This window comes from Gasterosteus aculeatus, chromosome 17 (assembly GCF_964276395.1).
Source record: "Gasterosteus aculeatus chromosome 17, fGasAcu3.hap1.1, whole genome shotgun sequence".
Lineage (NCBI taxonomy): Eukaryota > Metazoa > Chordata > Actinopteri > Perciformes > Gasterosteidae > Gasterosteus > Gasterosteus aculeatus.
In genome coordinates, this window is record NC_135705.1 from 6,894,412 (window position 1) to 6,915,339 (window position 20,928).

General features: G+C 39.9%; 2 protein-coding genes across 7 annotated transcripts in view; both read left to right on the top strand.

The window, feature by feature from the left end:
• Positions 1–3,448: 3,448 nt before the first annotated feature.
• hrh1 (histamine receptor H1) lies at positions 3,449–8,037 on the top strand. Of its 2 annotated transcripts, none has more exons than XM_040205017.2 (2): positions 3,449–3,686; positions 5,668–8,037. In XM_040205017.2, exon 2 carries the CDS (start codon positions 5,912–5,914, stop codon positions 7,556–7,558), a length of 1,647 nt encoding a protein of 548 aa, XP_040060951.2. In that variant the 5' UTR covers positions 3,449–3,686; positions 5,668–5,911; the 3' UTR covers positions 7,559–8,037. The 2 variants fall into 2 exon arrangements, with proteins under 2 accessions (XP_040060951.2, XP_040060952.2); XM_040205018.2 differs by having other exon boundaries at positions 5,943–8,037.
• A 1,914-nt stretch (positions 8,038–9,951) lies between these two features.
• Positions 9,952–20,928, top strand: part of atg7 (ATG7 autophagy related 7 homolog (S. cerevisiae)) — a 41,789-nt gene continuing 30,812 nt past the window's right edge. Inside the window, exons 1-12 of one of the 5 annotated variants that reach the window (XM_078091837.1) lie at positions 9,952–9,986; positions 11,341–11,545; positions 11,732–11,786; positions 12,162–12,279; positions 12,434–12,511; positions 12,635–12,751; positions 13,441–13,587; positions 13,835–13,923; positions 16,063–16,184; positions 17,596–17,686; positions 17,949–18,093; positions 19,326–19,484. In XM_078091837.1, the coding sequence (XP_077947963.1) occupies positions 11,374–11,545; positions 11,732–11,786; positions 12,162–12,279; positions 12,434–12,511; positions 12,635–12,751; positions 13,441–13,587; positions 13,835–13,923; positions 16,063–16,184; positions 17,596–17,686; positions 17,949–18,093; positions 19,326–19,484 (1,293 nt within the window). In that variant the 5' untranslated portion in view covers positions 9,952–9,986; positions 11,341–11,373. Of the gene's footprint in view, positions 9,987–10,086; positions 10,225–10,300; positions 10,694–11,340; positions 11,546–11,731; positions 11,787–12,161; positions 12,280–12,433; positions 12,512–12,634; positions 12,752–13,440; positions 13,588–13,834; positions 13,924–16,062; positions 16,185–17,595; positions 17,687–17,948; positions 18,094–19,325; positions 19,485–20,928 lie in introns of those variants that run through there. The other 4 variants (XM_078091836.1, XM_078091835.1, XM_040202716.2 and 1 more) reach the window with 4 other exon arrangements.

A 20,928-nucleotide genomic window follows, 5' to 3' on the forward strand; every position in this document is an offset into this window, starting at 1 on the left:
TGATTTGTTTTGTGAGCTCGTAAATCCCCCACATATTGCCACACTCGAGACGATAGCCCCTTTTGCCTCTTTTATGTAACATTTTAGCAGCTACAGACCGAGCCAGCAGATGTCACCGTTGACTTAGAAATGGTCCCACGTGTTTTTCCTTTTTTTTTCAGGCGTTGCGGTAGAAAGGAGCCACAACAGCCACTTGTGAGATTGGTTTTAGTCTGAGAGAAAATGAAAAAGTTCAAAGCATGTAGATTCTCACGACAAATGTTGACAGTCAAATCCTGTCTGAGAGGAACATACATATTCAGTTTCGGAAGGGTTTGGGTGGAATAAATGAAAGCATGAATAATAATAGTGATGTCTGTGACCAGTACTCCCATTAGAAGCCTCTGGCTCAACTGTAACTGGTCTGTTTATTCCCCTGCGCTCTGTAATTATGTGCTATTATGGGCTCTGATGCAGATTGGTCTTAATGAAATTAGGAAGACCTCTAACCCGCTCAATCACATACACACATTCTCACATCCACGTTCACTGTGCGTGCACAGCTACTACAACAACATCGTGTGCGCAGATACACACTAATCATGAACTAATCAGACAACTATCTCTACTCAGTTTGTCTGTTCAGATTTGTACTTACTTATACATCATTTTAAACTGGTTTTGGATGAATTATAGAATATACATATTGATAAAGCCTTATACTGTTTTAAATTTAGGTTATCATTACCTTGGTGTTTTGTCCTCATCATAACAATCACTCACATGCACATTCCAGCCTTTTTTTTAACCCTTTTCGTCTGTTTAATCTTTTCTCCCTTTGACTTTGCCCTTAATCTGCTCTCGCTAGACGCTCCCTCCCTCCTTGCCTTTCTCGCTTCCTTACTTTACCTCTTCACCAGCAGCTTTTCATGGAGGAGAGAGCAGCGATGGTGGTAACGCTTGATCCATTCTTCCACTCCAGTAATCCAAAAATAATTTTGTGAGTGCTTCGAAGACTGACATGAACATAATGAACTAATCAATAAAACTCTCCTGCATCCTCGGCAGGAGATGGGACAAAGGAAAACGTAAATGAATCCTTCGGGTTTTCTGTCGCACGTCTTCGCCAGACATTTGTCATTCAACAGGTCTAAATTTTCTTTTTCACTAGAGCTCACACTACATGTTTTGTGCAGGTAACCGTGACCCAGAGCCGTTATTGCAGGTCAGGTGTCTGGCTGTCTGACGGCGGCTGCTGGTGGGCTGGTGACGTGCTGCCTTCACAGCACAGCTTGAATGTTGGCTTATTCTCAAGCTAAAGGCAGAGTCACTTTTGGGGTTTGCTAGAATTGCCCAACTTTAGACTCCCGAAGTGGGAATTTGGCTGACCCTGACAATGTATTTTTATTATTTGTTGCCATTTTTTCTCAATCTTATTGAGTAACAGTTCCGATGCAGGATTTATGATGAGGTTCCTGTTGCTTCATGTTCAACTCAATTCACAAAAACAGTTGCCACAATTTAAATTTGAATATGGAAACTTAATTACAGCATAAATAGAAATATAAATTAAAAGAAAATACTTGAAAGACAATACTGAGTTGTGCACTCACTTTACTTATTGGAGGATAACAAATCTGAACATTATTAATAAGTTGTGGTGTCATGACATTAGATGTAATTTAGCTGACACTTTTATCCAAAGCGACTTACAATAAGTGCATTCAACCATAGTGATACAAACTTAGAAGAGCAAGAAACAAGAAAGTGCAATTTCATCAAATAAGCATATCAAGGCAGTAAAAACTTAGGTTGGACGATATGTTAACAGAAACTCAATATCCGATATACATGCAACGTTTTAACGAGACCAGCTGATACAAACATTAAACCATATGTATAATCTTTTTTATTTTCATGGTGCTCAGTGAGCTCAAATATTATCCTTTCATGTGATGTTTGAAATTACAAAGCATATTGAATAAATACCATGCATTAAATATCCTCAGGCAATAGCACTTGTGTGTGTGAGGTTGTTCACTTTTGAGTTTGATTTCATGTTGAGAACTACACAAATGATGAACCTCTTGCTCTGCTAAGTAGTGGAGCTTTGTCTACATATTAACTATTGCCAGAGCAGCATCAAATACCCAAAGACGGTATAATGTGACCTCTCGTAAACTGTGTGTTTCTCCGGGCATCTTATCGTGAATGTGTTTTGCAAAAAAAAGAATCAAGCATTCTGACCGTGTGAACTTCACCCCACAGTTGCCTCGATCAGCTGGTTCACATTCATTTTGACCAAGTAGTCGTTTCACAACACGTCCCAACATCAAGGCCCGGAGAATTCCCAGAATCGGCCCATTGGCAGCGTCACCGTGAGCCTCGTCAACCCCAACCCAATGCAGCGCGAGATGTTATCAGACATGCTTGATATTTTGTCAGAGCTCTTCTTGTGAAAGCACATTTCCTTTGTGAGTTTGTAGATGTAGCTCAGACAAAACATCCTCCAGAGGCCCTTTGTTCAACAGTTATGTCTTTTGTTCGGTGCCATGTCGAGGATAAAAGAAACCGCTGACACTTGTATAATTATATAGCTTCTTAATCATCAACTGTAGTAATAAACCTTTATAACAAGCAACAGTGCAAACTGTTATCAGTACAACAACCCTTCCCTATCAAAACTTACACTCTCTCCACTAGTTTAGCATCTCTACCTGGAAACATGAAATACACATGTTATGTTTTATTCACTGATATTTCATTTCCTTGTCTGATCCTCTTTTTTAAAGATGAGCTATGGGACTGAAGTTCTAAACAGGCGGAGGGCATGCATGCACCTAAGATAAACAGTCATCTCTAAGTGCGTGAATCCACATACTGCAGACGGTGAGACGCTTACGTGGGAGGACATGCTGCCCTATGACAGCCGGTGAGCCAAATCGCTGTATTGTCTCAATGCTTTATCGTCTGCCGTGCTGAGTGAACTTGATGACTCTAACAATGCTGTGTTCTGGACTTTAAATAAACACCACAAAGACAACTGGTACTTGATTGGCACACTTTGTGCTCCGTTTCATCCTTGAATAGCTTGAATGTTGTGATTGGAGGAAGATGTTGCCATGGTCCCTTGGGCGTTGCAGTCCTTAGTCGTCCCTATACAGCTCCCACACTCAACTCTCTCCCAGCTTTCCATGAGATGCCCCAGCTGTAAGTACAAACATTTACTGACAGATATCAGTATTGGAGGATTTTTGTAAAGGCCTCTTGTTGCACCTGAGCCCCCGTGCTCACAGCATGTGGTGAATCATACACCAGCCGTAACGGGAGGCACAATCACAGAAGACCTACTCCAAGAACGAGATCATTTTAGGGCTGTAACTGTACAGCGTGACGTCATGGGCACTCCAAAGTCCATAGAGAGAGAGAGAGAGAGAGAGAGAGAGAGAGAGAGAGAGGGTGGGAGAGAGGGAGGGTGAGACAGAGAGGGAGAGAGAGAGGTGAAGAAAGAGACAGAGAGACAGAGAGGTGGGGAGAGAGACAGAGACAGAGAGACAGGGAGACAGAGAGAGCGAGAGAGTGTTGCTGACGTCATCTGTTCAATTTCAAGCCCTGTCCTTCGCACGTTTTGTGATTATGACCCGGAATACCAGCTGAAGAGGAGAATATATTAAACGGACGTTGCTGGAACTGTATGTATATGATTGGTAAGTACAGAAACTCTGCACAGCATCGCATTAACCAATAAACTGCCGACGTCCTTATCCAACTTTGACTGAATAAGCTATTCTTTTTGCGGGTCGCGCCGAGAGCTGAAAAGTTTTCATGTGTGCGCTCAACAGGTGGTCGAGACTCATGTTATTCATCCGGAGGAATACCGGCTCCGTCGGGTCTCATTACAGCGAGAGATGAATCGGTGCCCAGGCTCTTTAGTGATGCATTAAGATAAGCAGCGGTCATTACAGATAATCTAATTGGACAATTAGCGTTGGACAAATATCCGCTCAAATAAAGAAAGCGCGCAGTGGTTCTCGGCTGGTGTTTTTTTTAGTCCTTTAGAAGCGTGTTATTCCTTCCGAGTTCGGTGCTTCCTAAATATTTGCGTTGGCAGGTATTATACAAACAGAGGACTGGAACGAGAAAAGCTCTGGAAGCTCAGATTCAGACCCCCAGGAGGTGAATTTAAGTGACTGATTGGCTGAGTTCAACGTTTCTAATGTGAATCACATGTTTTAGTTTTTCCCTTTCACTTAAATTGTATCAAATGTGGCATAAAGCGAGAATGAATTAAAATGAATCATTTTCTGCGAATGCGCTGCTAAAAACACGAGGCGTTTAGCCCACCCCCCACTAAGAACTGAACACTTGTGATCTTAATATTTTATCTTCTGGCTCCTACTAGTAGTCTTCTGTGACTAAGCAGGCACCGAAGTACAGAGATACAGACAGAAAATATCGTCAGTTTCACTGCATCGATACGAGAATAAAGTGATGGGAAGGAGGCAGGTGTTTCTACAGGAAATCTCCATAATCAATAAGCTACACAACTTGCTTTATTCTTTCTCTCTCAGCAACTTGATTTGTTATGTTTTGATATTTACATTTTTTCTTGAGTAAAAATCTCTCGTCAATATTCCTAAACTTCCTATGAGTTATTTTTGTTGTTTTTTAAGTAGTGTGTCAATATAAATGGTTTATTAGCAAAACAATAGTTATGTAATACACTTATGTAATAAAAGACAATAATAATTATATTGTTATATTATGTTATTAAATAATAAAATGCAATGTTTTATACTCGGGCCTGAGTATAAAAAAGGGGTTGAATGCATATTTCAATTTCACAGATTCATTACATATATAGAAACGCTAGCCGGCCTCCATGGCAACGAGCTTCTTTCAGTATTCTCTTCAAAAAATCAATACCCCAAGCTGAGAATTCCAGCAGCATATTGAATTTCATAGGATGCGTCCAGCTGCTATGCCGATTCAAACATCTAAAAAGAATTATTCTGTCAGGAAACACGAGCAGAATTTTATTGCTTCTTTTCACTTTGTCAACCGCTTTGTCATTGACGTAATTTGTCACCCTCCGCTTTGGGTGAGTGTTAAAGAAAGCCAGATGGACAGCAAAAGAGCAAGAAGGATCCGATCCAAGAAAGTGAAATGATTAGGAAAAGATATATGGTGTGTATGTGTATATAAATGTACTAAAACATATCTTGTGTGTTATATCAGCTATAAAAGGCATTTGTTTGTCTGTATAATGAGTACGTTTAGTTGTTATTGGTGCTTTATGTAAATATTGCTAATAATACATGTACTTTTACTTCAGCAGGATATTGAATTTATGCATCGTGGTTTATCTTAAGCGAAAGCTCTGATACTTCCTCCAACACCAGAGTTACATCTTTCTTCCTCATATGAACATCCAGAAGCTACATAGACAAAAAGTTTTCATGTTAAAAAAAACTCCAATCAAATGTGTCACTCAGATTTAAGGGGAGGACAGAAATAGATTGAACTTTTGCTGATGAATGTGAATAGATGTTGAACTGAACTAGAGTTATTCTGCCCAGCAAAGGTCAGACTTTTAAGTAAAGATTACAAGTAAAAGTCCCTTTCGAGTAAATTTAAGGGCAAAAACTAGGGAACTCATTTTGAACTCTCTTTTCTTTTGATTTCCAGGTGTTAACCGTTTGGATTTTTTTTAAGAACACCAATCAAGCGAACATGGATGAACGCCTTTTGCAGGGTTCAAGGATTACTTGTGTAACATTAAGGCTCATTGGTTGTTATTTGTGCAAGTTTTGGGTCCAAACCTTCTAAATACACCTCGTTCAAACACCGTGCTTCACACTAGTTTTGATCGACAGTCGAAGGTGGCCTGTCCATGATGTGAGTGGATATAGAGGTGACCTTTGCACCTTCCATGATGGAATCTGGTCTGTCACCTTCCTCAGACCCTCCTCACCTCAACGCCAGCACCTCCATCAACCTCAGCATCAACGGCTGGAGTGACCTCCTCAATGCTGACTCCCCGAGGAGCAATCACACGCTGACCCTCCACGGCCGCTTCCATAGCGTCCTGCTCGGGGTCTGTCTGGGACTCCTCTCCCTCCTCACGGTCATGATGAACCTGCTCGTCCTCTACGCTGTGAAGAGGGAGAAAAGCCTCCACACCGTCGGGAACCTCTACATCGTCAGCCTGTCCGTGGCCGATCTGATTGTCGGCGCCACGGTCATGCCTCTCAACCTGGTGTATTTGTTGGAGGACGAGTGGAAACTGGGACGGCTCGTCTGCCAATTTTGGCTCATCATGGACTACGTGGCGAGCACGGCCTCCATATTTAGCTTGTTTATCCTGTGTTTGGATCGATACCGCTCCGTCAGACAGCCGCTTAAGTACCTAAAGTATCGGACCCGGGGTAAAGCCAGTGTGATGATTTCTGGAGCCTGGCTGCTGTCAATGATGTGGATTATTCCAATTTTAGGGTGGAGGTCTTTCACTCATGTAGACCTTAAACCCGAGGAGGAAAACAAGTGTGACACTGATTTCCGCTTTGTCACGTGGTTTAAGGTTATTACTGCTGTCTTCAACTTCTATGTACCCTCAATTTTGATGCTGTGGTTCTACACGCACATCTACTTAGCAGTGAGGCAACATCTGAGGGACAGGGAGAGGATCATTCATCCCACAGACTCATTTGGGGAGAATGAGATTGGACCAAATGCCCCAACGGCATTAAAAAATTACTCCAAATCACCTAAGAGGGATTTTGAAGTTCCTATAAAACTTTCTAAAAAAATACGCTTGTTGGACAAGAACACATTAGAGCAGCCATATTCTCTCGAGGATCCCAATAAATCTAAAACGGCTTCATCCAGATCTCACAGGAAAATTGGTGTCAAGTGCCAGCAGAGTTCATTGCTAGCCTTGACAACAAAACGAATCAGAATTAAAAAGAAGGTCAAAAGTTCATCGTCTCCCGAGGAGAAACAGCCAGACGTTGAGACTCCCCCGAGTCGGTCTACGGTCCCACCGGACGTCATTGGCTCTGAGGGGAATAACGAGAACAAACTTCAAGCATCTTTAAACCAATGTCACGTCACAATGCCAAAGTCGGTGAGCGACGTCTGTGATGTCAGTCAGGTTTCAGACATGCAGAGGTACACTTCCGTGCTCTACAACAACTGTGAAACCAGCCAGGCTCTGCCCTGGACTGGGGAAGAGGTCGAAGAGGCCAAACTCACCCCAGCTAACCCTGGGGCTCTGAGACAGACGTGGCAAAGGTTTATCGACCAATCGTGTCAGCGCATCCAAAGCCTCAGGATACGTAAAGAGCACAAAGCAGCCAAGCAGCTGGGCTTTATAATCGCCGCTTTCTTGTTGTGCTGGATACCATATTTCATAACTTTCATGGTCACGGCGTTCTGCAGAGAGTGCGTGCACCACGACCTTCACATGTTCACCATATGGTTAGGTTACATGAATTCCACTCTCAACCCTTTCATTTACCCGCTCTGCAACGGAAACTTCAAACGAGTCTTCAAAAATATACTTAACATCCATTTTTGACAGGCAGAGCCTTGAGGAACCAAATCATAGGGTTCAAAATGTTGCGCATGTTCACCGATAAGAAAGGAACACCTGTTGCAGTGATTGTTGGTCTTTAGAGATGGGCGGTTCAATTATAGATAAAACTATGACTGCAATTTGAACATCAGTTACTTTATTGTTTTTTCTAAAATTCATATTTTTGTAACTTACTGCCCTCCGATTCAAACTCATGGCAGCAGTTGTGGAAAAGGTCTGACTTAAATGTTATTTATTTTGCGTGTGTTAAGTCAGACCAGAGACCTATAAATTCAAAAGAATGTGATCTTTCACCCTCGTTAAGAGGAATATGGCTTTATATTGGCTCTGGTCCAGAGCTGAGGAAAACATTTTTGAATGTATTTTAAAGAAAATCGGATTTTATTTTATTTATTTTTGCATCATCAATGTACATAAAAAGATATGTATCATGATACAATAAATCAAACATTTTACAAACATGCATTTGTTCCTTTGTTTTTCTCATCATTAGACCATTATATTGAACATTAGTTGTCCCTTTAACTTCAGTCCAGGAAAAATAAATTAAAGTGTTGACTGAGCTGTTAAGACAACTTGTTTATTTGATATATATATATATATATTTAGGAGCAGCGTTGACACATACAAGTCATGCGTGAAGTTGCTTCTCAGAGAACTGTGTATCAGCCTCCGAATTATAGTTTAGATGACAAGTTATGCACCAAGGTTGATGGTGTGAATCGTAGTCTCCGAATTTACGACATATACACAAGACCTGCATGAAGGCTTCTCCAATGTCTGCGTTGCTGTTTAGTTGAGATAACACACACCAGTGACTCATCAAGGCTTCTCTGCTGGGAGGTCACACGTTGTATGGCGTTCTACAGTAATATTCCCTCAACCCCTGTGACTAGTAAGACAGAACATTTTTTAAGTTTTCCCAACACACCCACTGTGTAATGAGCCATTGAACACCAATTATTATTTCACAATGCAGTGGAAAACCCATCATTAGTTTGAAGCTCATCTAAGTATATTTGTATTAAACACATATTTAGAAAAGAACATCACAGTTTATCCATCAGGCTCTGAATTTTAAGCATCACTGTACTATTACGCCTGCAAAACAAAGTCAAAGGCTTCCACAATTAACACGCAACCACTGTGGAATCAGTGCTCCGATTTTCCAAAAGTTTGTGATCAGTTGATTTCTGTGTTTCACTGTAAAATACAATGAGTGCAAAACCATCTAGAGACCCGCGTTTCCTGTGTCCAGTGAACACAGACGGGTTCTGAGTCACCGCTTAGCCAAATGAAACAACACGGAGGGGGATGGAACCGAGCTGGAAGAAGTGTGATTGCACTCTGTCATCTCCACAGCATACCTCAGTCCAAAACATGGAGCCAGTGTCGGGTGGTATTCAGTAAAAAAACATGATGTTTCAGATGCAGGCGTGATAAGTCGTCAGTGATGAATAAGGAGATGACAATTGAAAGACACAATCCTGCCGGGGACAGAATATTGCCGATGACTATAGTAGCATTTACATACTAGTATCAACATTATACAAAGGAGAATTTCTAGCACGTGTGTGTTACACTGCAGAAAAGCTGCAAGTCACAATCTCTTCTGCTATGAAATTGAAAACTCTAAAATGCATGGAATAATAAGCAGGGGGAATAAGGGATCAAGCTCTGGTATTATTTTTTCCTCTTTATACCATACAATAGTAACCTCAATTCTCTATCTATCTCTCTCTCCGTCTTCACTTGTCTCTCTAGCCTTTGAGGCCATCGATTGTAATCTAAAATGTCTAAGCAGTTTACTCTCTCATTTCACAACAATAGTCCATAATTCCACATTTTCAATTTATATTCGTTGTTACATTTTTATTTTTTTAAATTCCAATTCAAAAACAATTCATGTTTGAAATAATCGTCACCAAAATGTCAATGGTAATTTAGATTAATGGAGTCTTTTCTCAAAATGGTTGTTATATTATGAAGGAGGACCACAGTGTGGGATGAAGAATGAACAATATCGTCTTGTAACTTGTACGTTTTACACATATTTTATTATGTCTTGCCATGCATTTTGTATACATCATTTTTTTTTATAAAGCTGTTTTTCATAATGTGGAAAAATAATCCCCACTATACAGTACAGTCAAAACGTTTGGACACACCGTCTCATTCAATTGATTAACAAGTGTGTCCAAACTTAATCCAACAATAACAAAAATGTGCAATAAAATATTCTTCAACCAAAAACGACTTCTTAAATGAGCAACAATGAATGCTCATGTATTCATGTATCAACTTCTGTTCAATCAAAGACTGTTTTAAGGACTCATTTTTTTAAGCACTAGTGTAGTTTATAGACGGCCCCTAAGTAATTCCCCGGTGTCCAGGCAACGCTCATTTTCAGGTAACCATTGGGATGAATATGAGCTCGTGACGTTAGCTGCTTTTCCTTTATTGCCGACAATGTGCACTTCTTCCTGTTTGAATACAATAATGTTTCGTTTGTGACGTAACGTTAACCTCACTAAACCGGTTTTTTGGGTGTAACGTTACCGTTTACAAACTGACACGGACGGCGCTACTCACTTCTTGCTAGCCCGAACAACTCTACAAATCTGTTCAATCCGACATGAAAAGAAACGGCACGTACAAGTTTTTGTCAGTTTTGTCATTCTTTGTCGTTTGCTTGTTCTTGCTTTTATTTTGGTTCCTTATATTTTACTCACTGTTCCTTGCACCATAAGAGATTCAGTTCTTTAGCTTCTAAGCTAAAGTGGCTAGCTATTTACCCACAATGCATTGCTGTGTTGACAAATCCCGCAATCACATGACTCACTAGACCAGGAAGTGAGGATTTCTGGTAAGTCCACAAACCCATTTGCATCCATGTGCAAACCTCAGGCTGTTACAGTTTGACGGATCAACGTGTGTTAACGGTGTACCAGCTATAACTTGGGTTGAAATACAGCTACATAGTGATGTTGTGAATAATTTCGTCGGAGAAGCGAGTCGTGTTTGAAAGGGCAGTTAAACTTTCCGAGCTTCTGCTTCCACTGTGTGGTCTGCGTTAAAAGTGTTAAAGCCCTCATCAAGTGAGCAATGATTGTGAACGTACGTCGACTTCTAAATTAACTTCAAAAGTCCTAAAGGAGACCCTTAAAGTATTTCAGGGTTTGAAGTTTTGGTACTAATTCGCAACTAAGAAATATTCCAAATGACATAAAATTAGCAATCCGTGTTTCGTTCATATACACGTTGGAAACAAATGTAATCCAAATGAAAAACAATTTGATGCCCTTACTGTATCCCCATTATTCAATATATATATATATATATATATATATATATATATATATACACATTATTCGATTGATTTCTTACTAATTTATTTCGTAACGGTAATAAATGACCACTAGTTACCACAAAGCCTAAATAAATGCACCAGCATATCTACCGTATAAAAATAGCCATGCTAAGGGTTGACTTGTGTTATTATACAGTTTGTCAAATCAAGTCGCTTTAATTTACTTTGCTCCAAATCATAACTTCAAAATGCTTTGTAATTTGTACAACACACTACACTTTATATCTTAACGTTTTTGTGGAAGGTTATTTTGTTTTGCCAGAGACCGTTTCAGATGTTTAGATATGCATGCTAGTAGGCTCAATTTCCCATAATCATATTTGTTTTGTGGTATACCAATGCATTTATTGGTGAACTGACTCACTGTTTTGTCTCAATAACCTCCAACTTCCAGTTCTTGGCAGCGCATCCCGTAAGTGAATTTGTGATGGCATCTGACAAAAGTGAAGCAGCGTCTTCCCCTCCAGACCTCAAGCTGCAGTTTGCTCCCTTCAGCAGTGCTCTGGAAGCAGGCTTCTGGCATCAGCTCACTCAGAAGAAACTCAATGACTACAGATTGGATGAAAGCGCCAAATCTATTAAAGGATATTACTACAACGGTGAGTGGTGAGATCAGATGGTATCATTATAACAATGACTGTATATATAGTTGATGTTATTGTTTTTTTCTTGTCTTTTGACAATTCTAGGTGTTTTATGATACAAATGTATGCATTCTCCCATACTGGATATGAAAACGGTGAAGGCCAATTTGTTGCGATGTTAAAACACATTTTATTTGATAGGTGACCCACTTGGTTTGCCAACTCGCCTGACGTTGGAGTTCAGTGCATTTGAAGTGTAAGTTTAATGCATTATATTGCCTGTAGAAAACACATCTGCTGTATCTTCTCCTCATGTTATTTAGTTTAAAATAATAATATATATTTATATAATGTTTTTCAACCAACAACAGACAATAAACCTCTCCAATTGATTGAGTAGTCTTTTAGAACAATAAACAATTAAGTTGATTAAAGTTTTTATTTTTATGAAGTACTCTTTGTTGTATTTCATAAAGGTGTATCAGCTAGGTCTGTTTTTATGGGGATCACCTCTCCCTTTCATGTTATTTGAAAGCCTTCAATAAAACAAATTGTTGCACCTTGAAAATAAACAAATCAACAGTCAATAAGTACAATTTTTATATAAAAGTATGATATGTTTTGTTGTCAGCGATGGACCGACACCAGCCCGTTGCTGTCCAGCTACCGGAACACTTTATAACACCAACACTCTTGATGCCTTTAAGACCACCGATAAGAAGGCTCTGCTGGAGAAGGAGGCCAAGGAGGTAAAATAGATACAATAGGAAACACTTCTGTCACACGTATACACACATATTCATGTAAGACGCATGGTTGGGAATTACTTTAATGAAAAAACATGTGCACTTGCGGATTAAGTGATCTAATGAATGGGATTTGTCCTCTCCTGTTGCTTTGTAGATATGGGATGCTATACAGTCTGGAGCTGCATTAAAGGACCCATCCATCCTCTGCAAATTCATTCTGCTGACTTTTGCAGTACGTATAAACAACATATTTGAAATGCGTTAGTGTTTAGTATAGTAAGTAATGATGTCAACGTTTAAGTGTCTTTCGATTTCTCTCCCTTTATTTCTGACATTTTTTTACATCCATTTTCAGGATTTGAAGAAGTACAATTTCTACTACTGGTTCTGCTTCCCTGCACTGTGCTTCCCAGAGGGAATAAAAATTATCCAACCGCCCTCTGCCCTAGAGAAAGTTTTCTCAGCAAAACAGGTTTGCTCCCCTACAATGTCGATGGTCATTACAAATTCTATACATAAAATTTCTGGTGGAAATACTGTTTGCCATTTATGTTTCCTCTGTCCTGCCATCGTTTTAACATTCCTAACCTCATTGATAATGAGATGGATGCAGCTCCCAACCGCAACATTTGAATATGTCCATTTGGTCAAATGCGCGCTACGTTGTAGAATAGTATAATTGAGTGAGGTGAATTCTTGTTTCTACGGTCAAGGGATTCCTGGTGCGAAAAAGCCTCATTAGGAAAGAATCGGAATGATTCCTGAACCGTGTGATGCCAACTGGGAGCGTGTATATGAGGAGACAAACTAAACATTTACGGTGTTCATAAATAAAACAATTCATACAGAAATATTTATCCTTGTAATTAGCATTAGCATTATATTCGTTCGTCCATACCAGATTATACTTACTGTAAATACTTACTGGCCTCTACGTATGTATAAAATAGCACATTACAGGTTATTACAATGTATGTTACGGGTCAGCTAAATGTATGGGTGAATAGATATTATTAATGATTACCCTTTAAAATATCTTTCTCTCACTCTCATATATATATATATATATATAATCTCCCTCCCTCCCTCTGTTTGTGAAATATGGTGCAATTCACAGAGCTTTCTATAATCGTTACTGAATCCCAATTATTTCTGTCTTAGATCACAGCCCTGCAGGAGGCCTATGACAACCTGTGTATCAAAAGAGGGACCACTGCTGAGCCTTACTTCATAATGAAGTACACAGCTGACACCGTTGAGATGGCATCGCTTGAGGACTGGGACGCGTTCTTCACTGATACAAAGAAGGTACTAGTCCAGTTTGTTTAAAAAGAAATCAGATCTCTTAATACAATTGATTAAACATGTTTCTGTGAGAGCAGTTTGATAGAGTCCCATACAATGTATGGAGGTTTTATTTCCTGAGCGCTATTGTAGGATTGTATAGTACAAAAAGTACTGTACTCTACTCCTCCTTACTCATCTCTGTCAGATCATTTTCTATTATCATTATTTTTATGACAGTCACAATCAACACACACACACTCTCTTCTAGGTTACTGTGGGCGTCTATGATCCGTGTACTCTTTCCCAACATCCGGGCTGGCCTCTGAGAAATCTACTGGTCCTTTTAGCCAGCCAATGGTAAGTGTGTAAGTGTGTAAGTGTGTAAGTGTGTGTGTGTGTGTGTGTGTGTGTGTGTTGCTTGAGTGAGAATTTGCTTGTAAAGAGATGGCTGACTACTGAACTTGGGCCCCACGCCACGCAGCAGAAGACAGGAAATCTCTGCTTACTTAATTTCCTGAATCTGAAGTGTAGGAAGCCGGTCATACGAGAAGGGAAAAACATCTGTCTAGGTGTTGCTTAGCAACAGTGGTGTTGTCAGTGTTTACTCAAGGTTTATAACATGGTCCCTTTTGCCCAAATCGCTTTGCACTACAATGTTTCCCCCACATTGTAGCGGACACTGAGGATTTCCAATAATACTCAAATTATTCAAAATGACGGTGCGTGTGGATCATATCATGCAATTGCTACACTCAAATGGCCGTCAATGGAGTGCCTTGTTAAGCCATTCCTTTCCCATTCATGACACATGCACCACATAGCAGCTGCTGTGTGTACACACCATTGGCCCTCTTGCGTAAACACACAGCTCCTAAAACGTAGTGTACAAAGAATTAAGCTACAATGCTGTATTTGTCGCATACTTTATGTTACCATCGATAATTGATCCAGTAGGAGGGAATTGTATCAAATCTAGTTCATGTCTACAAGTAAAGAGCGGATGAGACACGTGTGTTGTAATTTAAAATAGCTTGTTATACTCACAGTGTTTTACTGTTAAAAACTCAAGTACTGACTCAGGTTGTTGCATAACTGGGGGCGTTATGTGGAAACGTGTGTGCTTTGCAGGGAGATGTATTTACAAATGAAATATTTCAGCACACCAGTTGGTGCCAATTGTTTTTATAAAATTCTCAGTAATAAACCTAAGAATCCATGTCTTGAGTGAATCGAAAGGTTTTCAAGAAAGATTAACAACGTGTCACTTACTCTGCAGACGTCTCAGAAATGTTATACCCATGTCGGCTATAATGTAGCAAACAAGAGTTTACCTTGTGCAATGCATTCAAAGCCCTGTACTGTAGCTATAAGCAGCCAACTTGAAAAGGTTGATGCACTATTAGGACTGCAGAAACAAAACAGTAAGTCTTCCTTAAATCATTTTCTGTTCCTAACATGGTCAGCCCCTTACTTGGGGATTAAATTGAGAGTTAGGGAATGTTTCCCAGGAACATTAAACGCAAAAATGTTTATTTCAGCTATTGTATCCTATTCTTTTTTTACCATAATCCGAGTATGGCTCATTGATCAAATGAACACTTTGAATCAAATATTTGCCGTTTAGTTACAAATCACTAATATGATCAACTATTAGTGCAGACAACTTCTAAAGCATGCTGGTAGAATTTGTAGTTATTATGAATCTGTTTTCCTACAATCCGGTGACAGCGTTTGTTTTGATCAGTTTTTATTACCACATTATCTCCCAATGTTGTGTTTTCATCTGCTTTACAGAGTGACGGCACTTGAGTAAGTATGCAGACTAAGAACAAGGGAACACAAATGACTTACCGGCTCAACTGAACAAATATTTCTCTCTCTTCTCTACTCGAGCCGCACTTAACTCAAGACTTAAAATTATTTTTGTTTTTTTAAAAGTTGTCGGTTAATAAAGCTGGAGTGGCAGAATATTTTACAACAGAAGAGTGACGTGATGATAACTGATGGGTTACGGATTCTTTTTGAAAATTGATTTTTATCTTTCCTGCATATGATTCTATTACCATATCGACGGTGCTGCCCTTTTCAGCGCTGCAATCGCAGTTCGGCTCTGAAGTGCTGAATTTCAGAAACGCAATCAGTCATTTTCTGTTGTCGTTTTCCCCAAAGACTTGAGTTTTTCCTGGCACTTGTCTTGTATTTCAGAATTGTTACAGAGTTACAATGTAGCCGCAATGTCTCGCTAACTCAGTTGGATCAATAGAGGTCGATTGTGTAATGTGACTGTGGTTATTTGGTTCCATATTAGGGCTTGATCACTTCTGTGTTTGTTGTTTTAGAGAGGGAGACGGCTTATTCCATGTAAAATTATATCCGTCATATCTCAATAGTCACCTATTTTTATTCTTCTATCTCAAGGACACACTTCCAATCTGTACATGCTATGTGCGTGTGTTGATTTGCGTTGTCTCCCTTTGGTTTATGTGTTTGTGCCAGGGGCTCCAAGCTGGACACGGTGGAGGTGCTGTGTTTCAGGGACCGAACGATGCAGGGAAGCCGCTCCATACAGCACAGTGTCGTCCTCCAGATAAAACTACCCAAGCATCCACTCAACTCAGGTAATTTCCGTTCCTTTATGTGTGGTCATGTCCGTCCACATAACGGTGCATGGCATCTACCCGTGTTGGTATGTGTCATGGCTGCGTCTGTATGTTCACATTTTCTTGTTGTTCTCAGTGGTTCTGTGCATATATATTGTAACTGAGCCGTCAATGCTTCCACCGATCATTTCTGCTTCCTTTTCATGACGAAACTAATCTCCCACAGCTCCTTCATTAGTCCTTCTGTGTGTTGAATACGGGGTGAAAGTCATTTAAATGGTAATAGCAGGATGGTAATGGGGGTGATGGTTTTGATGTCTTTTGTTTACTCAGTAAACCTCTGCATGCACAAACTGACCGAATTCATGCAACTGAAATGGTGTTAGATAATTATGTTTGGTTCTGTATGGAGAAAGTTGGTATTATTTGAAAAGGATAAATAAATCTAGGTCGGCCCAATCGTCACCAGAAATGGGATTTAGTCCTTAATGTCATAATAATTGATAATTCACATATCTCATTCCCGATCCGATATCAAATTGAACCTACACCGTCTTTTGTTTGTGTCGATGCAATTTGCATTGTTTTTTGGCTCTTTAATACCCTGCGACATTTGTTGATCTAGCAACCAAAGCTGAATAGTGAAGAATAAACGCTGTGAAGCAGTGTCCTAGCAGCATGACTAAAACTGGACAAGAAGCACAGCGGGCGTTTCATGGTGTTCATTTGAGGAAAAAAACAAGACAATATAATACTGGTATAGAGTCCAACTCTCCACCAAAACACCCTTACGAAAAGCTGCTCCTGCCCGTCGCACTGATGTTGGCCACAAAAATCGGTTCATACTGCTACTCCAACCTTTTGCAATCTCATTCCGTTTCAGTATTCATTTAACTGTGTGATTCTATTATTCAGAAGTTGACTAGAATCAGAACAAATTATCACAAATAAGTAGCAAAACTCTTAGCTAATACCTGTGGGGAGATGACGTGCTAGAGAGAGATAACGGTTGGTGGTGTTTTTGTCGTGTTGTGAAACGTAACAGGTTTTTCTAATTGATGCGCTTTTGTTTGACATCCATTCTTACTTGACTTTTTCTCATCAGGAAGGAAATTGCAATAAGAAAAGTTAACAATTTGGTTTGCTTATTATTCAGAATACCTTGGACATTGTCCCTCAAAACATTCATAACTATCACATTTTCAAAATGGGTTTTCAGAACTGAAATCCCATTTTGCCTCCATTGTGTTGGAACAAAGGCAAAACATGTCAAAAGCAAAACTGGAACAAATAAACCCAAATCTTTCTGCAATTTGTGAATATCGACACTTATAATGTGTCATCGGTCTTCTGATAACGTTTCCACACCTCATTTTTGTAATGAGGCATTTCAGGCTTCTTTCACACTGTTGGTGTGTTTCATTCACAGCTTGTCCCAAGAGTGTAGGTTGGGAGAAGAACCCTAAAGGGGCCATGGGACCCAGGATGGTCAACCTCAGTGAATGCATGGACCCTAAAAGGTAATACACACACAGTGCACGGGTCTAACTGGACTGTGTCAGTATGATTAAACTGCAATTGGCGTATTTGGCGCTTTATGTTAAGAGACCAGTTTGGGCTCTTACAAATGTTCTACACCTCCACAGTCAAGACTAATGTCTTCAGCAGTACTGCAGAGATGCATGCTGTGCCATCTGTGGCTTTAAAACAACTTTGTCACCCTAAGTCTGCACCCTGTGAACAAAGAGTGTCTTCAGTCATCTCTCCGATGCCTGTCTGCAGACTTGCAGAGTCTTCCGTGGACCTGAATCTGAAGCTGATGAGGTGGAGGCTGGTTCCTTCCCTGGACCTGGACAAGGTGGTCTCCACTAAGTGTCTTCTACTGGGGGCTGGGACTCTGGGCTGCAATGTAGCCAGGACTCTCATGGTAAGGATTGAATACTTGGACAAAAAGATAGGCATCAGACACCATGTATTTAGTACTTGACCAAACAGAGTTTAGGAGTGCAGTGGGCTCTTTGCTGTTAATCTTTGTTTGATTACCAGATTCCCGTCTTCAATTTACTCCGCCGTTAACTGACTTTTGACGGTATCCGACGTTTGCCTCTGTACTCATCAGAGTATGTTACATATAAAGCATCTTGAATTGTTACAAAAGAAAAGAAAGGGAAAAAAGGATGTTAAGATTGGCTATCTGAAGAAAAATTATTCATGCAATCTAGTATAAACGCTGAGCCGGCTTAATATAAATACAATATATATATATGAAGGCCAGTTTAATTTCCTCCACATTCAGTAATACTGCCAATATCCGTATTCTAAGTGGGAGCTCAACACGCTTAAATAACAGATGCAAAAACCTAAAGATAAATCTAAAGAAAACTGTACTTAATTAAATCATCTTTAGGACATCTGAGGAAACGGTTCAACCTGCCACTTTCATTAACTCAACTATCAAATATAAATGTGGTAAGGTGTGTAAAACGTGTTGCTTCCTAAGTGTTGCAGTCACCAATATCTGGTTGTTTTACTGGTTATATTGCTTTCCAGCGACCTTAAATAATCATCCCCAGACTTTGTTTTTGTCATGGCAGGAATATTTGTTTAGCTTCATCCACCGATTTCCTATAAAGTTTATCCAATAACATTTATTGATTGACTGCTGTCGTTCTGTGTTTACTGTAATTCAGTTTCCCCAGCATGGAAAGAACCAGATGCAAAAGGCTAGTTCTCTGAAGGTCATTTGTCAGACACCAACACCTGCTAGAATACAATGCGGTGTCCTTTTTGAACGACTACACTGACGACATTACAGTGCCGTCAAGAGTATTGCTGCCTGCAGTTGCAATGTTCTTCATGAATGCGTGTCTACGCGTCTTCAATGTCGACCTTTTCTTATTCTGATAGATGCTGTGGCTATAGACGTGTGTTAACGTAGGGTGATTTCAAATGAACAGCAGGAATCAGCGGACGATGTACTACCTGCACACTGATGCGTCCATTATTTCTAAATGAGAGGGTGTTATTTAGGAACCGCACAACCTCCCAGTCATTGTCCCTGAAGGTGGTGCTTAAGTGAACGGTCAAGTCAAAGAATTGAGTTTCACAAAATAATGTGATTTTAAAATGACAGAGTATGTTTTGTCTTTTGTCCTCCAGGGATGGGGAGTGAGACACATCACATTCGTAGACAACGCCAAGATCTCGTACTCCAATCCAGTCCGGCAGCCGCTCTACGAGTTTGAAGACTGCCTGGGCGGAGGGAAGTCCAAGGCGAAGGCAGCCGCTGAGCGACTCTCCAAAATCTTTCCCGGTGTGGTGAGTGCGATCATAAAGTCGATGGGCACGAGGCAGAATGTGATCTCTCCTTTCATGTGAAGTCTTCCATCATTTGTTCTCAGGAGGTCTGATATATTGTCACGAGAAATGTTTCCTGTGTTTTTTCTTTTATTCCTTTGTTGATCTTTCACACATGTGCAGCAGATTTCACTGCTGTACAACTTCATTTAAGTTCTAATCTTAATTTTTTTTCATGCTCACATACCCGTATAATTGTTTCCCCGTTTGATTGGTCATGTCTGAGATATGAAGGCCAGACCAAGCAGAAAATGAGGTTGTGTTTGCATATTATTGCAGTTTAATTATGTTGTTAATTAAAGAGTGGCTGCTCTGGGGAGGATATTTTGTAGCACTAGCAAATGAAAAAGCTGCCCAACATTCACAGCAGCGCTCTGTTTCAATCCAAAAGCAACTATCTCTTATTAAATGACATGGAGAAATATGGGTCAGATGAATATTTATGATGTGAATCATGTTCACCTTGGTGCTGATGAGTGCACGTTTAGTTACGCAAAAGGATGTAGGCAATGAGTAAGCGGATGCTTCACTTTCATTTTGCCTTCCCTCCCAATGACATGTAATTCTGTGATTACATTCTGTGAGTCTGAAAAGTTCCAATTTCACAACACATTTACTAAATTGTTCCTGTTATTGTTTCAGTTATTTTTGTTGCTGTATCTGGTAGCAGTTATTAGTTCCTAGCTCAGTGACCTTTTTTGGACCCCTTAAATGGAGCAGTTCAACCACAAGTGATATTTTTCTCTCGAATAGGTTCATTTGAAGCATTTTTCTGAAATAAAACGGTATGTCACCTGAGGGGCGACCAAATGATGAGAGAAAGAAGGGGCATGATAAAAGAAAGTCTACGTACTTACACTTCTACTCGAGTACATTATTTTTTCCTAATCTTACTACACTACATTAATTTTTGAGCTGTAGTTACTTTTAGAATTAAGATTACACTTACCAACGTATGTGATCCATTTCTAGAATATTATGGTGCTATGGATTACACTACTTAGGTAAATCATATTGAGTCAACTGTAGCCTTTTACAACATTACACTTTTGCGTTCATGTGAATTATTTCACAAAACATATTTATTAAAGTAGCAATTCTGACGAATGAGACGTAATTATTCCGCTTTCATTAACCGTGTAGATTAACGCCTCTTTTACTGAAGTACATTTTTGAATGTCAACATTTTACTTCTTTCCCCACTGCTGCGATACCAAGAGACGGTTCCCGAATTCATCAGTTGTACAGGTTTTTTGAGAATCTTTTGAAGGAACCCTTTCAAGTCTTAGAAATCTGAGATTTTAATTTTACAGACATTGAGTATTAAATGGACATTGTATTTTTCCTGTTTCGCGCCAGCTGTCCCGCCACCCTCTGCCTGCTGTGATGTCATTTCCCTAAAACT

Bases quoted from the DNA above. Each gene is read 5' to 3' on its own strand.
- hrh1 (XM_040205017.2), top strand. From the start codon at position 5,912: ATGATGGAATCTGGTCTGTCACCTTCCTCAGACCCTCCTCACCTCAAC.